We start from the raw sequence: 19,460 nt of genomic DNA, 5'->3' as shown, positions 1-19,460 counted from the left end.
AGCTGGTGTGACTACCGAGATGTGGAAGTAAATTCATTCTAAACGGCCCCAATGCAGCTAATAAGTGAAAGCTGTCCTATTGACAGCCCATCACATTTTCCACTGATGCACTAGATGTGACTAAACTGCACAGGGGCTGGCCGGGAACTGGATTCCCTTTCACTGTGCTCAGCAGGAAGGGGCCAGCATCGTCCTATACCCATGTCATGACCCTGACATAACCCTTAGTAATGGAAGAGGAGGCCTGGCATGTCCCCAAGCACAGGCTTTCAGCTTACCTGGGCACCCTGTGAAATTTTAATTATTTCAAGGTCCAACTGTACCCAAGTTGCAGGGAGACCAAATTTCCAGATAAGAAAACAAGACATGTTGCTATTTCAACTGCCATCTATTACAACACTGGACAGCAGGGCTCAATGGATATTTGATCATCCATAACAGTTACAACTTAGAAGATGAATTTATTATCGGTTGGTCCCTTTACACATAATAGAGAAAATAAAGAATCCAGGACATATGTGCTGACAAAGGCATTTATGTTAAACACGCGAATATTTTTCACTGCCTCTTAAGTTTAATTTTCTCTGCTAGAGAACAGAATAAAATGTGAAGGAGAAAGACACATTTTAGAAGGCAGAAAGCAGAACAGGGAATAGCAACATAGAAGCTGGTTTTTAATTTAGTTTTCCTAGTCTGATTTCTAAAAAGTAAAACTTCATTTTTTCTATTTTGTTGTATATATTCTTTCACGGTAAATCCTCTTGTGGATCAAGGCAGGGAAACAAATGAAGCAATAAAACAGGACCTGGTGGGCTGTCTGCCCTGCCACCTTCACATTCTCCATGTTCCATCATTCAGTGCACGGAGAACTAGGTTACATGAGTGATTCCAGCAGACGCAGGATCCTCCTGTACTTCATATTCAGAATAACTCTAGGTACTTAAAACTCCCCAAAATTCGGGCAAGGGGAGAATTTTTTTTTAAAGGAAAAGCACCTTTAACCAACATTTAACCTGGAGACTTTAGCCACTTGTCAAAATATGCCGTCTTGTTGAGCCAATAAACTGAAAGCAGGCAAGGGGGGTTGTAACTGAATAAGGGGTAGGTTTTAATTTTTTACAGGCAGGAGGAGGAAGATACCAATATGGTTAGTCAGTCAGCAAGCATTAATCCTCATTAATGTCTCCCATTCAAATCCATTCTTCCCTGCACAGCTGTGCAAACATAAATTAATTGGGTCATCTTGACGAAGGCATACAAGAAAAAAATTTTTAATGTGAGGCAAAGGAACTAATTGGACAAATAACACATACTCTAAACGTGTGGGAGGGATTAAGCAAGCTACCACATCATAGATGGAAGGACATACCTTCAAATGCATACCACGGTAAACATCCCTGTGCGAGAAGGCACCAAAGAGTAGAAGGAGGTGGGGACAGTTCATGACAAAGTGCAAGATAACAGCCCCGGGCGAGAAGAGGGGCCAGGCACCGTGCAGAGGACTTTATGGTAGCATTTCATTTAATCCCCCAAGAACCATTATTCCCAGTTTACCTTTAAGGCAATTAGGGACAAGGAGGTTAAACAACTTGCCCAAGGTCACATGGCCAGTAGGTGTTGGAGTCAAAGTCACAATTTCAATTCAGGGCGACTGACTCCAGAGACCATGATTGTAAGCATGGCATTGTCCTGTTTTCTTAATACTTGGCATCGTGCTTGCACTATGGAGAGTATACAAAAGGTAGGGCCATTTCTTGACCTTAATAAACTTACAATCTGATTGGAGAGCTAGGACGGACACATGAAATAATCGAAGAACAGGAACAGGAGAATAACCTTGGGGGTCTGCAGTTTTTTTAGGTGGAGGATGGAATTTACAGGAGCAGGGGGAAAGGGGCTATAATTCATCTGTGCAACTTTTGAGAAGGATTTCCACCAGACTCAAACTAAAGAATGAGATGCAGAGACAATATGATACTTCAGAAAATACTGATTCATTCCTGCCATGTTTGAGTGTTCAAAAAAGGCTCTCCCTTTCAGAAATTACCCTTAAGAAAGGATAGGAGAATAAGCAACAATGTCATACTTGTATAGCACAGGGAACTATATTCAGTATCTTTAATGGAAAAGAATATGAAAAATAATATATATATATAAATAAAACAATCACTTTGCTGTGCACCAGAAACTAACACAACATTGTAAATTAACTACAAAAAAAAAGAAAGAAAGAACAAATGAATGAACAGGAGGACAATTGGCCCATCCCCCAGCTTCATCTTTGGGGTTAATAAAAATGGCCACAGCCTCCAGGAAGCCCAGACAGAGAGAAGGAGAGAGAAGTTCCTGAGGTTTACTCTGCAGGAGGTGTGGCAGGCTCTCCCAGCCTCCAGAGACTAAGAAGCAGGAAAAAGATGATTTGCATCATCTCTTTGGTTCTTTTCTTTGGAAATTACCCATCCCAAGGCCTCTGACAGACAGAAAGGGACAGGTTTGAGCTAGGGACCAGTGAACATTCTCAGAAGAAGTGGCAGGGCTCCAGAAACTGGAGGAATGAATAAAGGCATGCCAAAAATTATTCTGAAATTGACATCAGATTCATGACCCTCATGACTGTATAAGTGTGTGGGGAACTCTGATAATGGTTTCAAGCCATCTACTTCCATTTACTTTGCTGTATTTAAATTTCTGTTGTGTTCTTAATGTTCAATTTCAAGTGTACATGGATTTTAAAATCAATGCATTTTTAAGTGGGTTGACATGTTGCCATCAGCAGCAGTTTCATGGTCAGCACTGGACAAGTCACCATAGTGCAGGCAGGACACACATGCCTGGAATGAGCTTTTTTCTCCTGGGTGGACAAAATTCTGTCAGAAGAGCTGGGGAGCATGTGGGTAGCTCACACCAACTCTTGACTCAGGTTTCATGAGGAACCAGATGAAGATTCAAAACCAAATCCCTTGACACTTGCCGGGTTGAACTGCCCATCAAATGTACAGAGAGAAGGGCCTGCAAGCTGTCACTTTTCAGGCAGGCTCCCAGGGCAGCCCTGACACTCCTGAGAACCAGAGCCGGGTCAGGGAATTTAGGGCAGAGCAAATATTCCCGAAATGTCCTGACCAAAAAGCAAAAAGCTCAGTTTAAGCTCCTGGTCAGTGGTTCTCAACTCCATAGAATCATAGAACCACCAGGGGAACTTAGAGAAATTATTCATGCTGTGCCCTACCCCAGTGATTCTGATTCAGAGGGTCTGGGGTGGAGCTTGGACATTGATTCTAACACATAACCAGGGTCAGAGCCACCGTGTGGAACACGAGAAGTCTGAGATACTATGAGCATTAGTAAGTGGGGCTACTCAATCAACATACTGTGAAAAGAACAGAATTCTTTTGTTCCTTTGAAAACTTAATCTAAATTTTATATCTTTCTTGATCTCGAGAAACTAAGAGTGTGAGTTGCCTGGATTACAGGTCCTAGTTATACCACTTACTAGCTAAGTGACTGTGGGCAAGGTACAGAATTTCCTTGAGACTCCGTTTTCTTAGCAATACAATGGGGTTAATAATCAGACCACAACAGAAGGTAGTTGAGATGACTGCATGAAATCAAGTATGTAAGTTATTTGGCCCAATGCCTGGCACATGTAAAATGCACAATAAACATTAGCTCCCATGGTTGATGATGATTAAAATAAAAATATACTAGTCATATTTCAATAAAAGGGATGTTCTAGACCAGGTTTTATTTACTGGGCCAGGTTTTAAGGAACTGTGTAAAACTGAAATGCAAGAGTTATAGAAAGGGCTCTTCCATGAAGATCAGTTGAAGGAAGTAGGGCTATTTAGCCAGAGAAGGGAAAAACCGAGATGATACATGGTACTGGCTTCCGATGCAAGGATCAGGTCCAAGAGTGGGCAGCTAATTGTGTGCATTTCTAAAGCAGGAATCTTAACTTAAACAGGGGGAACTGTGGATAGAACTCAGAGAGCCCAGAAAGTTGGATGAAAAAGAATTTTTTTATTAATCTCAAATAGAAATGTAGAATTTCCTTCAATTATGAATGTAAGCAACAAACTTCAGTAATACTGGCAGTACCTGTGCTTTTTGCCACCAACAGAAACCACAGATATTTCCATATATTATAGTCACGGAAGAGACCTAAAATAGTATTTACAATTAGGGTGACCAACTGCCCTGGTTTGCCCAAGACTGAGTGGCTTCCCAGAACATGGGACTTGCAGTGCTAAAACTGGGAAAGCCCCAGGTAAACCATTCCCTACTAACATTCATCACTACTTTGAAACTATGATTGTTATCACATTGCTAGATGCCATTATTGCATTATGCCATTACGGTACTCTGCTATATTACAATTTCAAAATTATCTTGATAAACGTATATCCACATAACCTGTGTCTTTTATGATCCTTTGTACTTCGTTTGATGCATTTAAAAGTGCTCTTCTCAGTTTAAAGACTTTACCAAATTGCCAAAAGGACCTATGGCATAAAAAGGGTGAAGGGGGAAGAAACTGGGAGCATTGGCTAGAAAACGGAGGAAAACAGATTTAAGTTCCTTTAGGCCTTGCAACCTAAGAGCACACAATGAGCTACATGGCAGAAGAGGACAGAAGCATATATCTCCAAAGGACACAACTAGACAATCAGTTGAGGGAGCCCGTTTCCCACTCTCAGTTGTCTCCATCTTATAATCCTGTGTACAGTAACCAGGGGCTCTCCCTAATTTCTCCTATCCTGATGACATATGTATGTGTATTTTGTTACTTATATTGTTGTGGCATTAACACAATCTTGATAGCTATCAATTCCAGTATCTGTTAGGTCTACTAGTTTCCAAAAATTACAAATGCTTCCTCTAAGAGTCATTTGCCAGAACTGAAAATTTCCCATGAATTAAGACAACGGAGATTTGGATTTTTAAAAACTCAACTTTAAAGAATTGATCAAAAGAAACTTTAACCCTTACCGGATACCACTGGGCTTCTGACGGACATTGGCCCCCATCTTGCCTCGTCACCACTGTTGACAGCCGTTCCATGACTCTCCCACAAGGCAGTAAGAGACCGTTTCTCTTCCGATCAACGTGACTCCAAGCCCCCAGCCCAATGTGACCGGAAGGCAGAGTTCTCACAATTGCCCTTGTCCCAGTGTATACAGATTTCTTTACTTCCCTGTCATTTTTACAAAATCTCCTCACTAGCCAAGTGGACCGCTCCTTCTTGCTTTTGAATAAAGCTTCTTCTGCATCTTCACAATTATCAGGGAAGTCCTCAAAATGGCTCAGAAAGGTCTTGGCAGGTGGACTGTCCATAAAATCCTCCCCGCAAAAGCTGTCACTTGAACATACTACATCGGCCTTCGGGCAAGAGCCTTCAAAGCACAAGTATTTGTCATTCAAGGGGTCACAAGGATCATACTGCAGCTGCCTATTCTTACTGTCACAGTTACTTGCCAATTCCATCAGTTTACAAGTATACGCCATGTAATTGTTCTTTTGTTCCCCACCAACAGCAGGTAGTACACAGTTTCCACAATCATCCAAAATCAAGTTATCCGATAGGGGACAGAAAGTGCCTGACATTCTTCTGTCAACTTCATACTGAAAGTGAAATACTGCCATGTTGCTGTCAGGGTGTGCCCTGCCCGTCTCTAAGATGGCTGATTGAGCTCCTAATGGACTAATAATGCCCGCGGGAGGTCCGTCTATTTCCAGTTGAATTCCAGGGAACACCTTTCTTTCCAGTGAAGAAGGGATTCCAGTTTCCAAACACAGGCCTTCCTCTGTGGTAGAATCACACGTTTCATAAAACTGGCTCTGAGGAAGGCCACATTGATGGTTTTTCAGTATGTTGTTGCAGTTAACGTTAAGGTTTTTCACAGAGTCTGGTATGCTTTTCTCCCAGCACTCTTCATTACTGTTCTCATCACTCGTTATTTTCTCCCTTGCTACTGAGAGAATCTGGGGCAAGTTGCTTCCAGAAGATTCTTCTGTAAGTTTGGTCAGTTGTGAGATGGTATGAGAAGTCTCCCCGCTCTGCCTGACAGGATGCGTCTTTGGAACACTGATGTCCGAGACCTTATCATTACTTTCATCTACAGCCGACTGAGCAGATACCACTTTTCGCTGAGTCACAGGTCTGAGGACAGAAGCTGCCATTTCTTCAGAAGTCATCGTGACCAATGAGCAGGCTTTAGCTACCGCTGTTTCTCCCCGTTTGTGATCATGTCAAAATGTTAATAAAACTATGGGTTATTAAAATAATCTCAGGTGTATAAGCCCTCTGAGAAACAAAGTGACAATTCCTTCATTTAGGTGCATTAAGCCACATAAATTTCCCCAGTTATCACTTCCTACCATGTGCAGTATGCTCTTCGAGATCAAGGTTTTAAGGCGGTAGATCAATTTTCTTTCTTTGGTCATTTGAAGCAATTCTTTCGAAGACTTTTATTCGACATTGCATTCTGTAACCTCTGAATCATCACTGGCTTACAATGATTTAAAAATCCAGTTCGAATGTATCCTGTGAGAAAAAGGGGTAATGTCAAACACTGTGGCACTAAACAGATTTTCAAACATGAACTCATAATTCTAAGCTAAGGCAAACTACGAATCCATTTTGAGTAAGGAGTTTTGCAATCAGAAGTTGGTATCATTTTTCTGATTCAATATTTCAGAACTTCTGTTTCCAGTCAGAATGGAGTAACAGAGACCAGATTTATCTTCCTTCCTTAAACAACTGAAAAAAAAATCAGAAAAAAATAATGAAATAATGGTTTTCAGATACTGAACAACAGGCAACATAGAACAATGATCCCTGAAAGAAGAAAAAAACAAATAAGGTGAGCTCTATAAATGCCCTAGCTTATAGCTTAAGAGTTTTTAGGCTACCGGGGAGGGAGGTGGGACCCAGATGAAACCCAACAGTGTGTCTAATTTAAAGAGAAGTAGTTGAGAATTCAAAGAGGCCAAGGAAGTTAGAGAAAGAAGACACATGAAGTAGAGAGGAGCAAAGATAAGGATGATAGCAGGCTTCTCATAGAAACAATGCAAGCCAGAAGACAGTGGAGTAAACCTTTAAAGTATTGGGGAAAAAAAAAAAAAATATATATATATATATATATATATATATATATGCTGCCTACTTAGACTTCTATACTCAGCAAAAATCTTTTGAAAACAAAAATGAAATAAGGACTTTTTAGACATATAACGCTGGAAGAATTCATCACTAGCAAACTTACATATAAGAAATGGTAAAAGAAGTCCTTTAGGCAGAAGGAAAATGATACCTGATAGAAATCTGAATCTATAAAAAGAAATAAAGAGTATGAAAAATGTTAAATATGTGGATAAATACAATTTTTTCTTACTCTTTAAATAACTTAAGATAACTGACCATTTAAAGCAAAAATAGTAACAAGGCATTGTGGAGTTACTAACAAATGCAGAAGTGAAATATATGACAATAATAGCACAAAGGTCAAGAGAGAGGAAATGGAAATATATTGTTATAAGATTATTTTCTACATGAATCGGGATAACATTACTTAAAGTCAGGTTGTCATAAGCTAAAGATGTATACTATAAGCCCCAGTGCAACCACTTTAAGAAAAAAAATATAGGAAATAAGTAAAGATATTAGAATCTTAAAATATTTTTCAAATAATAAAAAAGAAGGCAGAAAAAAGGAAAAGGTGAACAAAGAACAGATGCAACAAATGGGAGACAAATGATAGATTTAAACCTTTCAAAGAGCATCTTTGGGCAGTATTTCTAATTTTTTCCCATAAAGTATATACATTTTTAACTCCCTCTGTTTCATTTGAATAAATTATTCAGTTGAATGTCAACTGACATAAACATTTTCAATTTGTGAAAGACATTATTTAAAAAAATAATTTAGCCTATTTTATTCTCCAAATTATTGAACCCTGCTCTCTGCTGGGAACCGTGTAATGGGCTAGAAAGCCAGGACCTGCTTGCAAGTCTATTAAGGAGAGATAATTGAACAGATTTCAGTCCAATGTGGCAAGTGCAATTATAAAGGATATTCAAGGCACTCTGGGCCCATAGGGTGCCCATCACAAGTACACTGTTCCTTTATAGGTAAAGCTGTTCTTCCCAAGGCAACTGATGGCATTCAGGCTCTGCTGTCAACAGCAGATTTGCCGTGTCTTTGCTCTTTGCTACACAGATGTCCCTCTTCTCCTTGCTTCCTCCTTTTCCGCTCTTCCCTTCTTTTCTTACATATATGTCTCCTCAAGCAAGGACAGTCACAAACTCACCTGCTTTCAGCACATGCAGGTCTTCACAACTGCCCTGAAGATCAGAGGACACCCTATCGATCATATACATCACAAGGAACAAACCAACCCACCCAGAGCAGCAACGTCCTAATACAACATCCTAACCCTTTCCACCTTTTGTGTCTTCCTTCCAACTTGGTTTCTTTTTTATTTTCTTTGGAAAATGCCTCTCTTATTTTTGTAGATATATGCTCAGTATAAAACAATTCAAACAATGCAGAAAAACACACACATTTTTTTTTACCTTAACACAAATTCCACCACCCAGAGATAACCATGATTAATACTATGAGGAACCTCCTTCCAGAATGCTCCCTATGTATTAACATACAGAGGTATAAGTATATAATTACACAAATACCAGATCATACTGTACATGCTGTTTTATACCTGCTTTTAAAAATTCAAAACATGAACAACTTTTCATGTCAAGAACTATACTGAATACTTTAATGGCTTACGGCACCAGCTTTCAATATCTTTGCTCCATTTTTTAGAGGAATGTAATTTTTCAAGCCAAAGCCTTCAGATTGACAGTTCATCCATCCTTTCTAACCCATGAGGAAGGTAATTCAAGGTAGGTGCTGCTTAAGTCCTGTTCTAAGCATTTTATAATTCTTATCTCATGTAATTCTCACTCAACTCTACCAGATAGTGTGATGGTTTTAAAATATGTCCACAAATTCTGTGATACTCTTCCTTTCAAAATGTGGAGACTGATTCCCCTTTCCTTGAATGTGGGCTCTACTTAGTGACGTCCTTCTAACACAGACAATGTCATGGAAGTAACAGTGTATGACTTCTGAGAATAGCTCAGAAAAGTCATCGGAGTTTCTTCTTGGCTCTTCCTCTCTTGCTTTCTCTGGGGGATATCAGCTACCATGTCATAAGGAGAGTTCCCTGTGGCAAGAACTGAAGCCTCCTGCCAACGGCTACTTGAGTGAGCCACCTTGGAAAGTGATCCTCCAACCTCAGTCAAGGCTCCACATGAAGGCAGCCTTACTCGACTTCTTGACTGTAACCTCACCAGTGACCCAGAGCCAGAAGCACTCACCTGAGCCCTTTCCAAATTCCTGACCCACAGAAACTGTGAGATAATAAATGTTCATTGTTTTGAGGCATTAAGTTTTGGGGATAATTCGTTGCACAGCAATAAGTAACTAATATAGATGAGTTCCATCATTATCCACGTGTGAGAGATTAAAAACCCAAGCAGAGAAAAGCTAAGTCACTTGCCAAAGATCACACGGCTGGAAAATGGTGAAGTCAGGATTCAAATCCAAGAAGCCTGACTCTAGAACCTATGCTCTTCTCCATAGTTATGCTGCTTTCTTTGCTATCTAGTCTAAAACCCCACAGGTTTGAATTTCTGATGTCCCCTGGCTACAGAGATCGATGGCTCCTGGGAGAATCCTCTTTTATTTGCATTTGTCTCTGGAAGAGGCTGAGGTTTTGTTTTGCCTCCAGGTGTAACCAGGACTGAGCAACATCCCAGGAAAATGACTCCCTGGAGCACTGACTTGGCTCCAGCTCACATCATTCCTTTATTCGACAAATATTTATTGAGTACAAAATTAAACGAGGCAAGGATGTGCCCCTGATTTCCTTACAAGTTAATGCTTCATCGGTTAAGATACAGTGCAAATAAGGTGATGATGATCTGGGTTAACACAGAGGAAGAGCATCTAAATCAGATGGTGGGCACAGGTGGGAGTGACTGCAGGAAGTATTTCTTGGAAAAGATGATGACCGAGCTGAGGTATGAAAGACAAAACGGAGTTAGCTAGAAAAGAGGTGTACGGACTTTTACGAGAAGAGCAATTGTGGACTCTCCTAGAGAGAAACAGAAAGACACTGGCGCCTGGCAATTCCGGCAAATATTTTAACCACTTTGCGGTTTGATTTCCTCTCCTGTAAAATTGAAATAAAATCACCTACTCCATAAAACTGTGAAGGAAATGTTCTGAAAACCAAAAGTTCAGTGCAAATGTTTGTTATTCTATGCCTTGTAAATGTCTTGATGAGAGAAGATGACCAGAGTTTAGCAACTCTGTTGTATTTGTGACATGGTGTTGGATTACTTTTGCCAGATTCACACATTCCACTCCTCAGGTCCAGTCAAATTTGAATTTCTATTCTATAGCTGGGATCGACTCCCTGAATCTCAGCTGCATGACCAGAGCTGGTTATATGATCAATCTCGAACTGCCCTTACCACATCTATAACATTGGAGTGAAACATACATGTTGCAAATGTCAGCAGTGCCTGGCCCATCAGTAAATGTTAATTTTCTACCTATCTCCTCTAGGTTGTCTTTGAGGGAAGTTGGGTTTGGTTAGAGTTATAGTTAGCATTAGACTGTTAACTGAAGAAAAGCTGAAGTCCGAATGAAGATCAGAGTCTAACAGATTTGAAAAAGAAAGGGATGGAAAAAAGGATTCTTCATTTCTTAATGTGCACAGGTTTGTGGGGAAGATTGGAGAAGGGCCAGCCTGGGAGAGGTCAAACAATATGTGAGTTAAGAATATGGCAGAACAAGAGAAGACTTGTCAAGGTAGCATTTCCAAGCTAGAGATGAATTGGGATAGATAATGTGTCAAGGGAAATGACTGGCCAGGAAGTAAAGTTATGGAGACGCAGGGAGTGCTAGAAATCCTAGCCAATCCTAGCTAGAAATCCTAGCCAAATCTTGTAGTAAGACAAGAAAAAGAAATGAAAGGTATAAGAAGAATCAGGAGTGTCACAGAGTAAGTTTTCAGCTTCAGAGTAGGGGAATATCAGCCATAAATAACCTTGTTGGTAAGTTTCCATGGGCTAAATCAGGGGGCTAGCAAACTATAGCACCAGGCCAAAATCTGGCCTGCTCTCTGTTTTTGTAAACAAAATTTTATAGGGACACAGTCATGGCCATTCATTTATATAATGTCCATGGCTACTTTCACATTGCAGTGGTAGAGTTGAGAAATTGTGACAGAGACCATGTGACCTGCAAAGCCAGAAATATTTACCATCTAGCCCTTTACAGAAAAAGTTTGTCAAACTACACACTAAATAAATGAGTTAACAAAATGCCTGTTTAGAGCCAGAAAACTAAGCGTGAGGCTTATTAGCCATTTTCATGTATTTGAAGAACTGAGATGAGCAAAAAGGCTTGTTTCATAGTTTCAAAAGGTAAGATCAGGGCCAAAACAAATGAATTATTGGGGAGGCATGCTTTGGCTTAGTTTGATAAATAATTCCCTAACTTTAAGAGCTGTTCTACAAAGGACAGGCTATCTTGGACAGCAGTCTTCTCCTCATTGTTGATAGAAAGATTTAAACAGGAGAGGTATGATGTCCAGCATAGTAGGTATTCAATGTCTGTTGAACAAATAATAGAGTGAATGAATGACTGCCTATAATGTTTAATTATAAAAACAATGGCTAATACTTATTAAGCATGTATTGTATGTCAGGCATGTTCTAAGCACAGTGTACGTATTATCTCATTTCATCTTCATCTTTTATCTCATAAAATTATCAGTAGGGTGACAGAGACTTGCTAATTGTCCCCCCAAATCTGTTCTCATTTTCCTCAATAATAGAACTTCTGAATTTTAGTGAAATTTAGTGGCCATCCCTTTATTAGCCTCCCCTACAGCTAGATGTAGTAATACAAGTAAGTTAGTGCTAATTAGATATAAGCAAAATGGTTTGCTACTTATGGACAGTGTCCTTGAAGGGAGAGAGTGTGCCCTTCTCTTCCTCCTCTTTCTCCCTTCTGCTGGCTGCAGGGAAGGCATGATGGCTGGAGCTAAAGCAGCCATATCAGACTGTGAGGTAAACATGAGAATAGATGCCTTGCATAGCAAAGAAACAAGATAGAAGCCACTGTGCCTGTTTCCTAGATTTGGAAGAGAGAAAAATAAAATGCTATCTTCTTTAAGCTACCACTATTTTAGGTTTTCTGTCACAGGCATCCAGATCTGTTCCTAACTAATAAAGGTGAGTACTATTGTCGTCCCCATTTTATTAATGAGGCTCATAGTATTTGAGTGACTTATGTAAGAGTACAGAAGAGTGTAACAAGGAAGCTATACAGAAAATTCCTGCATTGGAGGGAAAGTTATAGTCCCTAATTCCTACTACATCTCCAAGTTTATGCTCTTAAACCAGATGGAATGCTTTGTGTCATACAAAATAGTAAAATTAGAAAAATATTAAATACAAGCATATTGTCTTTTCTAACTGTAGGTGTTGGAAGGAGGTGGAGTATGACAACAACAACAAAAACTAATCTACTAGACAACTGTCAATTATTTATTAAGCACCTGTTATATTCCACAGGGCTCAGAAAGCAAGATGGACAAGGACCAGGGGATCAGTAAAGCTCTGATGGAGGGAGATTTGAGCTGGAACTTTACAAAGAGGTAGCAATTATTTTTATCCATATTCGGGTAGAATGAGCATTGTAAAGAAAGTTGAAGAAAATATAATGCATAGCCGTGAATTCATCTGAAGCTCGTAGGAGAACATTTCAACTAATCAAAGAAACTGAAAATTGCTCAGTAATTTCACCATCATGGAAGAGAAATACTAGGGTAACCATCAAAGTTGGTAACAGAATAGTTCTATTTGCATCTTAACTTATAGGATTTTATAGAGTCCCTTTGAGTATCATGTGTATGACAGACAAACAACCATGCCACAGTTATTTACTTACGCATGCTCTCCTCCAAAGTCCACTCAGCAAAGAGATTAAAGAAAATATTATGTCTGCACAACCCTTTCCTCCCTTTCTCCCAACCACAGGCACGTGGAGTGCACGGTTGTAGGTGTTTGCACACACCCACACCCAAACTGCATGATATGAGTCAGTCTTCACTCTTTCTTCTCCGGCGAATGTCTGCTGTTCCAGCCTCTCCTGACCTCCTTTCTCTGAACTATGATGACAGAAATTCCTTAAGTCACAAAGAAACAAAGATTTTAAAACACTCCCAAAAGGCACTGGTGTACCCATCTAGATCATTTTCCAAGACCCCAACGACTTAACCCTTTGTGACTTCTACTCTCTTTATTAGAAAAGTTTCAGAGTTTGATGCTAGACTTATGACCCAGAAAACTCAGAGAGACCTTAATCTTTCTACTCTGTGTACACTGGATATCAGGAGTTGATTTGATAGGTAGATGAGAAAGTTACACAAATAAATATTTTTGAATGAATACATTGATAGGTCTGCCGATACAGTAACATGGAGGATCACAAAAAAAGTTTGTCTATGCAGGTTAATTCTCAATTGTAAAACTCCCAAGGAAAGGAAATCCTCACTGTAAATACAGTCTCCAGTCAGCTTGCAAACTGCCCCTTCTCTCCCTATTGCTCTCCCAGAAATACAGGGATACAGACATTAGTAGAATGTAACTCTAAGCCAAGAGCGGAGGCAAATAGGATTATGGTGTTGACACTCACAGGACGTATGCACACAGAGATTCATGTTTTTGATAAGATGATGAGAAGAGAGAAAAGTGGGCAGTAGAAGATGGTATTTGACCCTCCATGTTGTAGTCCCAATCGATTTTTTCCAGTTTCATCTCTGACCAATACCCTCAAGGAAAAGATATCCTGTCACACTGTTCTTTTTGCCCTTTATTGAACCAACCTAGCACTTGATGCCTCTTGCATTTCCCTTACTACTGTCTTCTAACTTAACTAAGACTCCATCACCCAGCTTAAACAGCATCTCCTCTCTATAGCCCTCTCTGATGCTCACTTGTCAGCATTAATTGCTCTCATCTGTGTTTCCCATAGTTCTTCCCACATCTCACCATAGCATGTCACGGCACACTATATTGTAGTTATTGATAATGTAGGACCCCTGCATGGACTGAGAGCTTTTTAAAAACCAAGACCTTGCATCTTCAAAGGACTTCCCTGGTGGTGCAGTGGTTAAGAATCCGCCTGCCAATGCAGGGGACACGGGTTCAATCCCAGGTTCAGGAAGATCCCACATGCCGCGGAACAACTAAGCCCGCGAGCCACAACTACTGAGCCCACGTGCTGCAACTACTGAAGCCTGCACACCTAGAGCCCGCTCACCGCGACGAAGAGTAGCCCCCGCTCTCCGCAACTAGTGCTCTCCGCGCACAGCAACAAAGTCCAATGCAGCCAAAAATAAATTTGAAAAATAAAAAAAAGAATATCATCAATCTGCAAGGACTTTGTTTTGGATTGGTTTTAATAAATATATCAATTTGGAGAAAGATAACATCCTAACCATACTGAGGCTTCTAATCCATAAACGTGATGTAGCTAACTCGTACTAGTGCTTCTCTCTCCACATATATATGAATATATGTAGGTATATGTATACACACATCTCTGTATAGATATACATATCTTCTCTTTTTTGCTGTTTCATAACTATTTTATTGTGATTTAAGAGCTTTGCCCAAAACAATATCTGATTTCCTCAGAGAAAATATTTAAGTTGAAATACCTTTGTATTAAAACTAGATTAGATGTCATGGACATCTAATAGTATTTTAAAAATAAAATACTGGGAGCAAGATGTGCCTTAGAATTAAATTGGTTTTATTGTTTTTAAGTAGAATAATGCCTGCATGTTTACTGTTTTTATGAATGTGACATATTGTGTGATAGCTAGGCCTAGCAGCTCTCTCATGGTGAGTGATACTTATATAAGAGCAACCTAAAAAAAGAAAACTCTGTAGATCCTGGGGGAAAGAGGGGCTCTTCTTGACTATTTTCTGCATGTCATAGATGGAAGAGCTGCTGCAGGGCCAGGCTGCTTTCACAGTGTGTGATTCACTTGCAGAACGTCACACAGCTGAACTGTGTGTGCTCGCAGGAGGCAGAGGACAGCAGGTGTGTAAAGTGGCCATGCTGTGTAGAGGCAGGGCCAACCACACAGCCCTCTGGAGTCTCAGGGAAGAGCAAGCCATGCATGGCATTGTTGTCTGAATGTGAACTCTTAATAGATTATTAACATAAAGTATTTTCTTATAATCCTCAAGAATTTTTGGCCCATCTGGAACCTTTCATGAAGGTTAGTGGAGGGCTACCAAGGCAGCTAGATCTGGGGAGCCACAATCCTGGACAGCAGGGAAGCCCAGAGAAGAAAATCTGACATTTGCTTCCACCTTGTCCTACAATGAATTTGCTGCTTTGAAAATGATGGTTGACTCTCTACAAAACAGAAACAGACTCACAGACATAGGGAACAGACGTGTGGTTGCCAAAGGGGAGGGGGGATGGGGGAGGGATGGACTGGGAGTTTGGGGTTAGTAGATGCCAACTATTACATATAGAGTGGATAAACAACAAGGTCCTACTGTACAGCACAGAGAACTATATTCAATATCTTGGGATAAACCATAATGGAAAAGAACATAAAAAAGAATGTATATACGTGTATAACTGAGTCACTTCGTTGTGCAGCAGAAATTAACACAACATTGTAAATCAACTATATTTCAATAAAAAAATAAGTTAAAAAAATAACTAAAATGGAAAGTGATGGTTGAGAGGCTCAGACATAGATTACACAGATTAATATTTTGTATTCATCTATATAGAGGTCTTGCACATCTTTTGTTAAATTTGTTCCTATGTCGGTGCTGCTATTGTAAATGGAATTATTTTACATTTCATTTTCTAGTTGTTTGCTGCTAGAATGCAGAAATACAATTGATTATTGTGTGTAGACATTATAACTTATACCCTTGCTAAGGTCACTTATTACTTCTAGCAGATAATCTGTAGGTGACTTAGAATTTTCTGCAGGGACATCCATGTCATCTTCAAATAAAGAGTTTTGCTTCTTTCTTTCTAAAATGTATACATTTTGTTTCTTTTCTGCACTTGCTAGGATCTCCAATTCTGATGCTAATATAAGTACAAAGAGTGCATATCCTTCCCATGTTCTCAGTCCTACAGAGTATTCTATACATGATTACTTAATAAGATGTTAGGTGTAGGTGTCTCATAAATGCCCTTTGTTAAACTGAGCATGTTCCTTTGTATTCCTAGTTTGCTGGAAGTTTTATCACAAATGAGTTTTGCCCAATGCTTTTTCTGCATTTATTGAGATGACTATAATTTTTCTTCTCTAATAAGTTAACATGGTATAGGAATGCAAGAGGGCCTTCCCTGGTGGCGCAGTGGTTGAGAGTCCGCCTGTCGATGCAGGGGACACGGGTTCGTGCCCCGGTCCGGGAAGATCCCACATGCCGCGGAGCGGCTGGGCCCGTGAGCCATGGCCGCTGAGCCTGCGCGTCCGGAGCCTGTGCTCCGCAATGGGAGAGGCCACAACAGTGAGAGACCCGCGTACCGCAAAAAAAAAAAAAAAAAAAAAGGAATGCAAGAGATTTCTGTGCATTAATTTTGTATCCTGCTACTTTACCAAATTCTTTGATTAGCTCTAGTAGTTTTCTGGTAGCATCTTTAGGATTCTCTATGTATAGTATCATGTCATCTGCAAACAGTGACTTCTTTTCCAATTTGGATTCCATTTCTTTCCTTTTCTTCTCTGATTGCCATGGCTAAAACTTCCAAAACTATGTTGAATAACAGTGGTGAGAGTGGGCAACCTTGTCTTGTTCCTGATCTTAGAGGAAATGGTTTCAGCTTTTCACCATTGAGTATGATGTTGGCTGTGGGTTTGTCATATGTGGCCTTTATTATGTTGAGGTAAGTTCCCTCTGTGCCCACGTTCTGGAGAGTTTTTATCATAAGTGGTTGTTGAATTTTGTCGAAAGCTTTTTCTGCGTCTGTTGAGATTATCATATGGTTTTTATCCTTCACTTTATTAATAAGGTATATCACATTGATTGATTTGCATATATGGAAGAATCCTTGCATTCCTGGGATAAACCCTACTTTAAAGGATGTTCAACATCACTAATCATTAGAGAAATGCAAATCAAAACCACAATGAGGTATCACCTCTCACCAGTCAGAATGGCCATCATCAAAAATTCTACAAACAATCAATGCCAGAGAGGGTGTGGAGAAAAGGGAATTCCCTTGCACTGTTGGTGGGAAAGTAAATTGATACAGCCACTATGGAGAACAGTATGGAGGTTCCTTAAAAAGTGAAAGAGTAGCATTGACATATATACACTACCAAATGTAAAATAGATAGCTAGTGGGAAGCAGCTGCATAGCACAGGGACATCAGCTCGGTGCTTTGTGACCACCTAGAGGGGTGGGATAGGGAGGGTGGGAGGGAGGCACAAGAGGGTGGGGATATGGGGATATATGTATACATATAGCTGATTCACTTTGTTATACAGCAGAAACTAACACAACACTGTAAAGCAATTATACTCCAATAAAGATGTAAAAAAAAAGTTAAAATGGTAAACTATACTAATTGATTTTCAAGTATTGAAAGAATTTTGCAAATTCATGGAAAATTTAAAAAACCTAGAGTAACCAAAATAATTTTTAAGGGAAGAACAAATTGGAGTACTTACACAACCTATTTTCAAGACTTCTACAAAGCTACAGTAAACTTGATGGTGTGCTGTCAGCATAAGGATAGAAATTTAGGTCAATGGAATAGAATAGAGTCTAGAAATATAACAACACATTTAGTCAATTGGCTTTTCAACAAAGGTGCAAAGGTAATTCAATGGGGAAAGGATAGTCAATAAATGGCCCTGGATCCAAATAGAAAAGCAGTGAACATCAACCCCTACATCACAATACACAACAATTAATTCAGAATGATTTACAGTGCTAAACATAGAATCTAAAACTTCTATAATCTATAATCTATAGATTATAGATTCTATAATCTATAAAACTTCTATTTTATAAATAGAAGTTTTTATAAAACTTCTATTATAGATTCTATAATCTATAAAACTTCTAGAAGAAAACAGGAGAAATCTTCATGACTTTGGGATACAGAAACATTTCTTAGAACACAAAAAGCACTAACCATAAAAGGGAAAAAAAGGTAAAATGGACTTAATCAAAATTTAAAACTTCCACTCTTCAAAAAAAAATACCATTAAGAAACAAAAAGGCAAGTCACAGAATGGGAGAAAATATTCACAATATATATATCCGAAAAGTTCTTGTATCCAGAATATATATTAAAAACTCAATAATAACCAGATAAGCCAATTTTTTAAAATGGGCAAAAGACTTGAACAGACACTCCACCAGATAATATAACGGGAACAGCCTATTAACAAATTGTGACAGATCAACAAAATTTCTGTATGGAAATAAAAAGTGAACCTCAATCCCTTCTTCACACCATACACAAAAGTTAACTCAAAATGTATGACAGTCCTAAATATAAATGCTAAAATTATAAACTTTCTAAAAGAAAGCATAGGAGAAAATCTTTATAACCACTGGAATAAGCAGAAATTTCTTAGGCTGAACACAAAAGTACAACCAAAAAAGAAAAACAATTGATAATGTGAACTGTATCACAATTTAAAATATCTGTTCTTCAAAAGGCAAGCCATAATATGGTAGAAAATATTTGTAATATAAATATCTAACAAGGGCTCTGCATCCAGAATACATAAAGATCTCCTGCAACTCAATAAAAAAAGACAAGACAATCTTTAAAAATGGGCAAAGATTTGAATAATCTCTTTTCAAAAGAAGAAATACAAGCACATGAAAAGATGTTCAACATCATCAGTCATCAGGGAAATACCAATTCAACTCTCAATGAGATAGCACTTTATGCCCACTAGGATGGCTGAAATTTAAAAAACTGACCATACCAAAGTTGGTAAGAATGTGGAGCAACTGCAATATTGTGGTGGGAATATAAAATGGTACAGCCATTTTGGAAAACGATTTGGCGTTTTCTTATAAAGTTAAATATTCATTTACCATATGACTTCCAAATTCCACTCATGGAAGAAAAATAAAAGCATGCATTCACAAACAGACTTGTATGCAAATGTTTATAGCAGCTTTATTCATAATAGCCTCAAACCGGGAACAACCCAAAAGTCTATTAACAGATAAATAAACAACCTGAGATCTATTCATAGAATAGAATACTGCTCAGCAATTTTAAAAAATGATCTTCTGATGTTGTAACAAACCTAATCTCAAGATTTTGAGATTCAAAACATAAATCTCAAAAATATGA

At 39.0% G+C, this 19,460-nt stretch overlaps 1 protein-coding gene across 1 annotated transcript in view; it reads right to left on the bottom strand.

Annotated features, from left to right (window-relative positions):
• Positions 1 to 6,235, bottom strand: part of PLCE1 (phospholipase C epsilon 1) — a 276,882-nt gene extending 270,647 nt beyond the window's left edge. The window contains exon 1 of the mRNA XM_060126819.1: positions 4,987 to 6,235. Coding sequence (XP_059982802.1) covers positions 4,987 to 6,192 — 1,206 coding nt within the window. The 5' untranslated portion in view covers positions 6,193 to 6,235. The remainder of the gene's footprint in view (positions 1 to 4,986) is intronic.
• Between the last annotated feature and the right edge of the window lie 13,225 nt (positions 6,236 to 19,460).

Source organism: Lagenorhynchus albirostris, chromosome 16 (genome assembly GCF_949774975.1).
Source record: "Lagenorhynchus albirostris chromosome 16, mLagAlb1.1, whole genome shotgun sequence".
Lineage (NCBI taxonomy): Eukaryota > Metazoa > Chordata > Mammalia > Artiodactyla > Delphinidae > Lagenorhynchus > Lagenorhynchus albirostris.
This window is presented reverse-complemented; position numbering and strand designations above follow the sequence as displayed.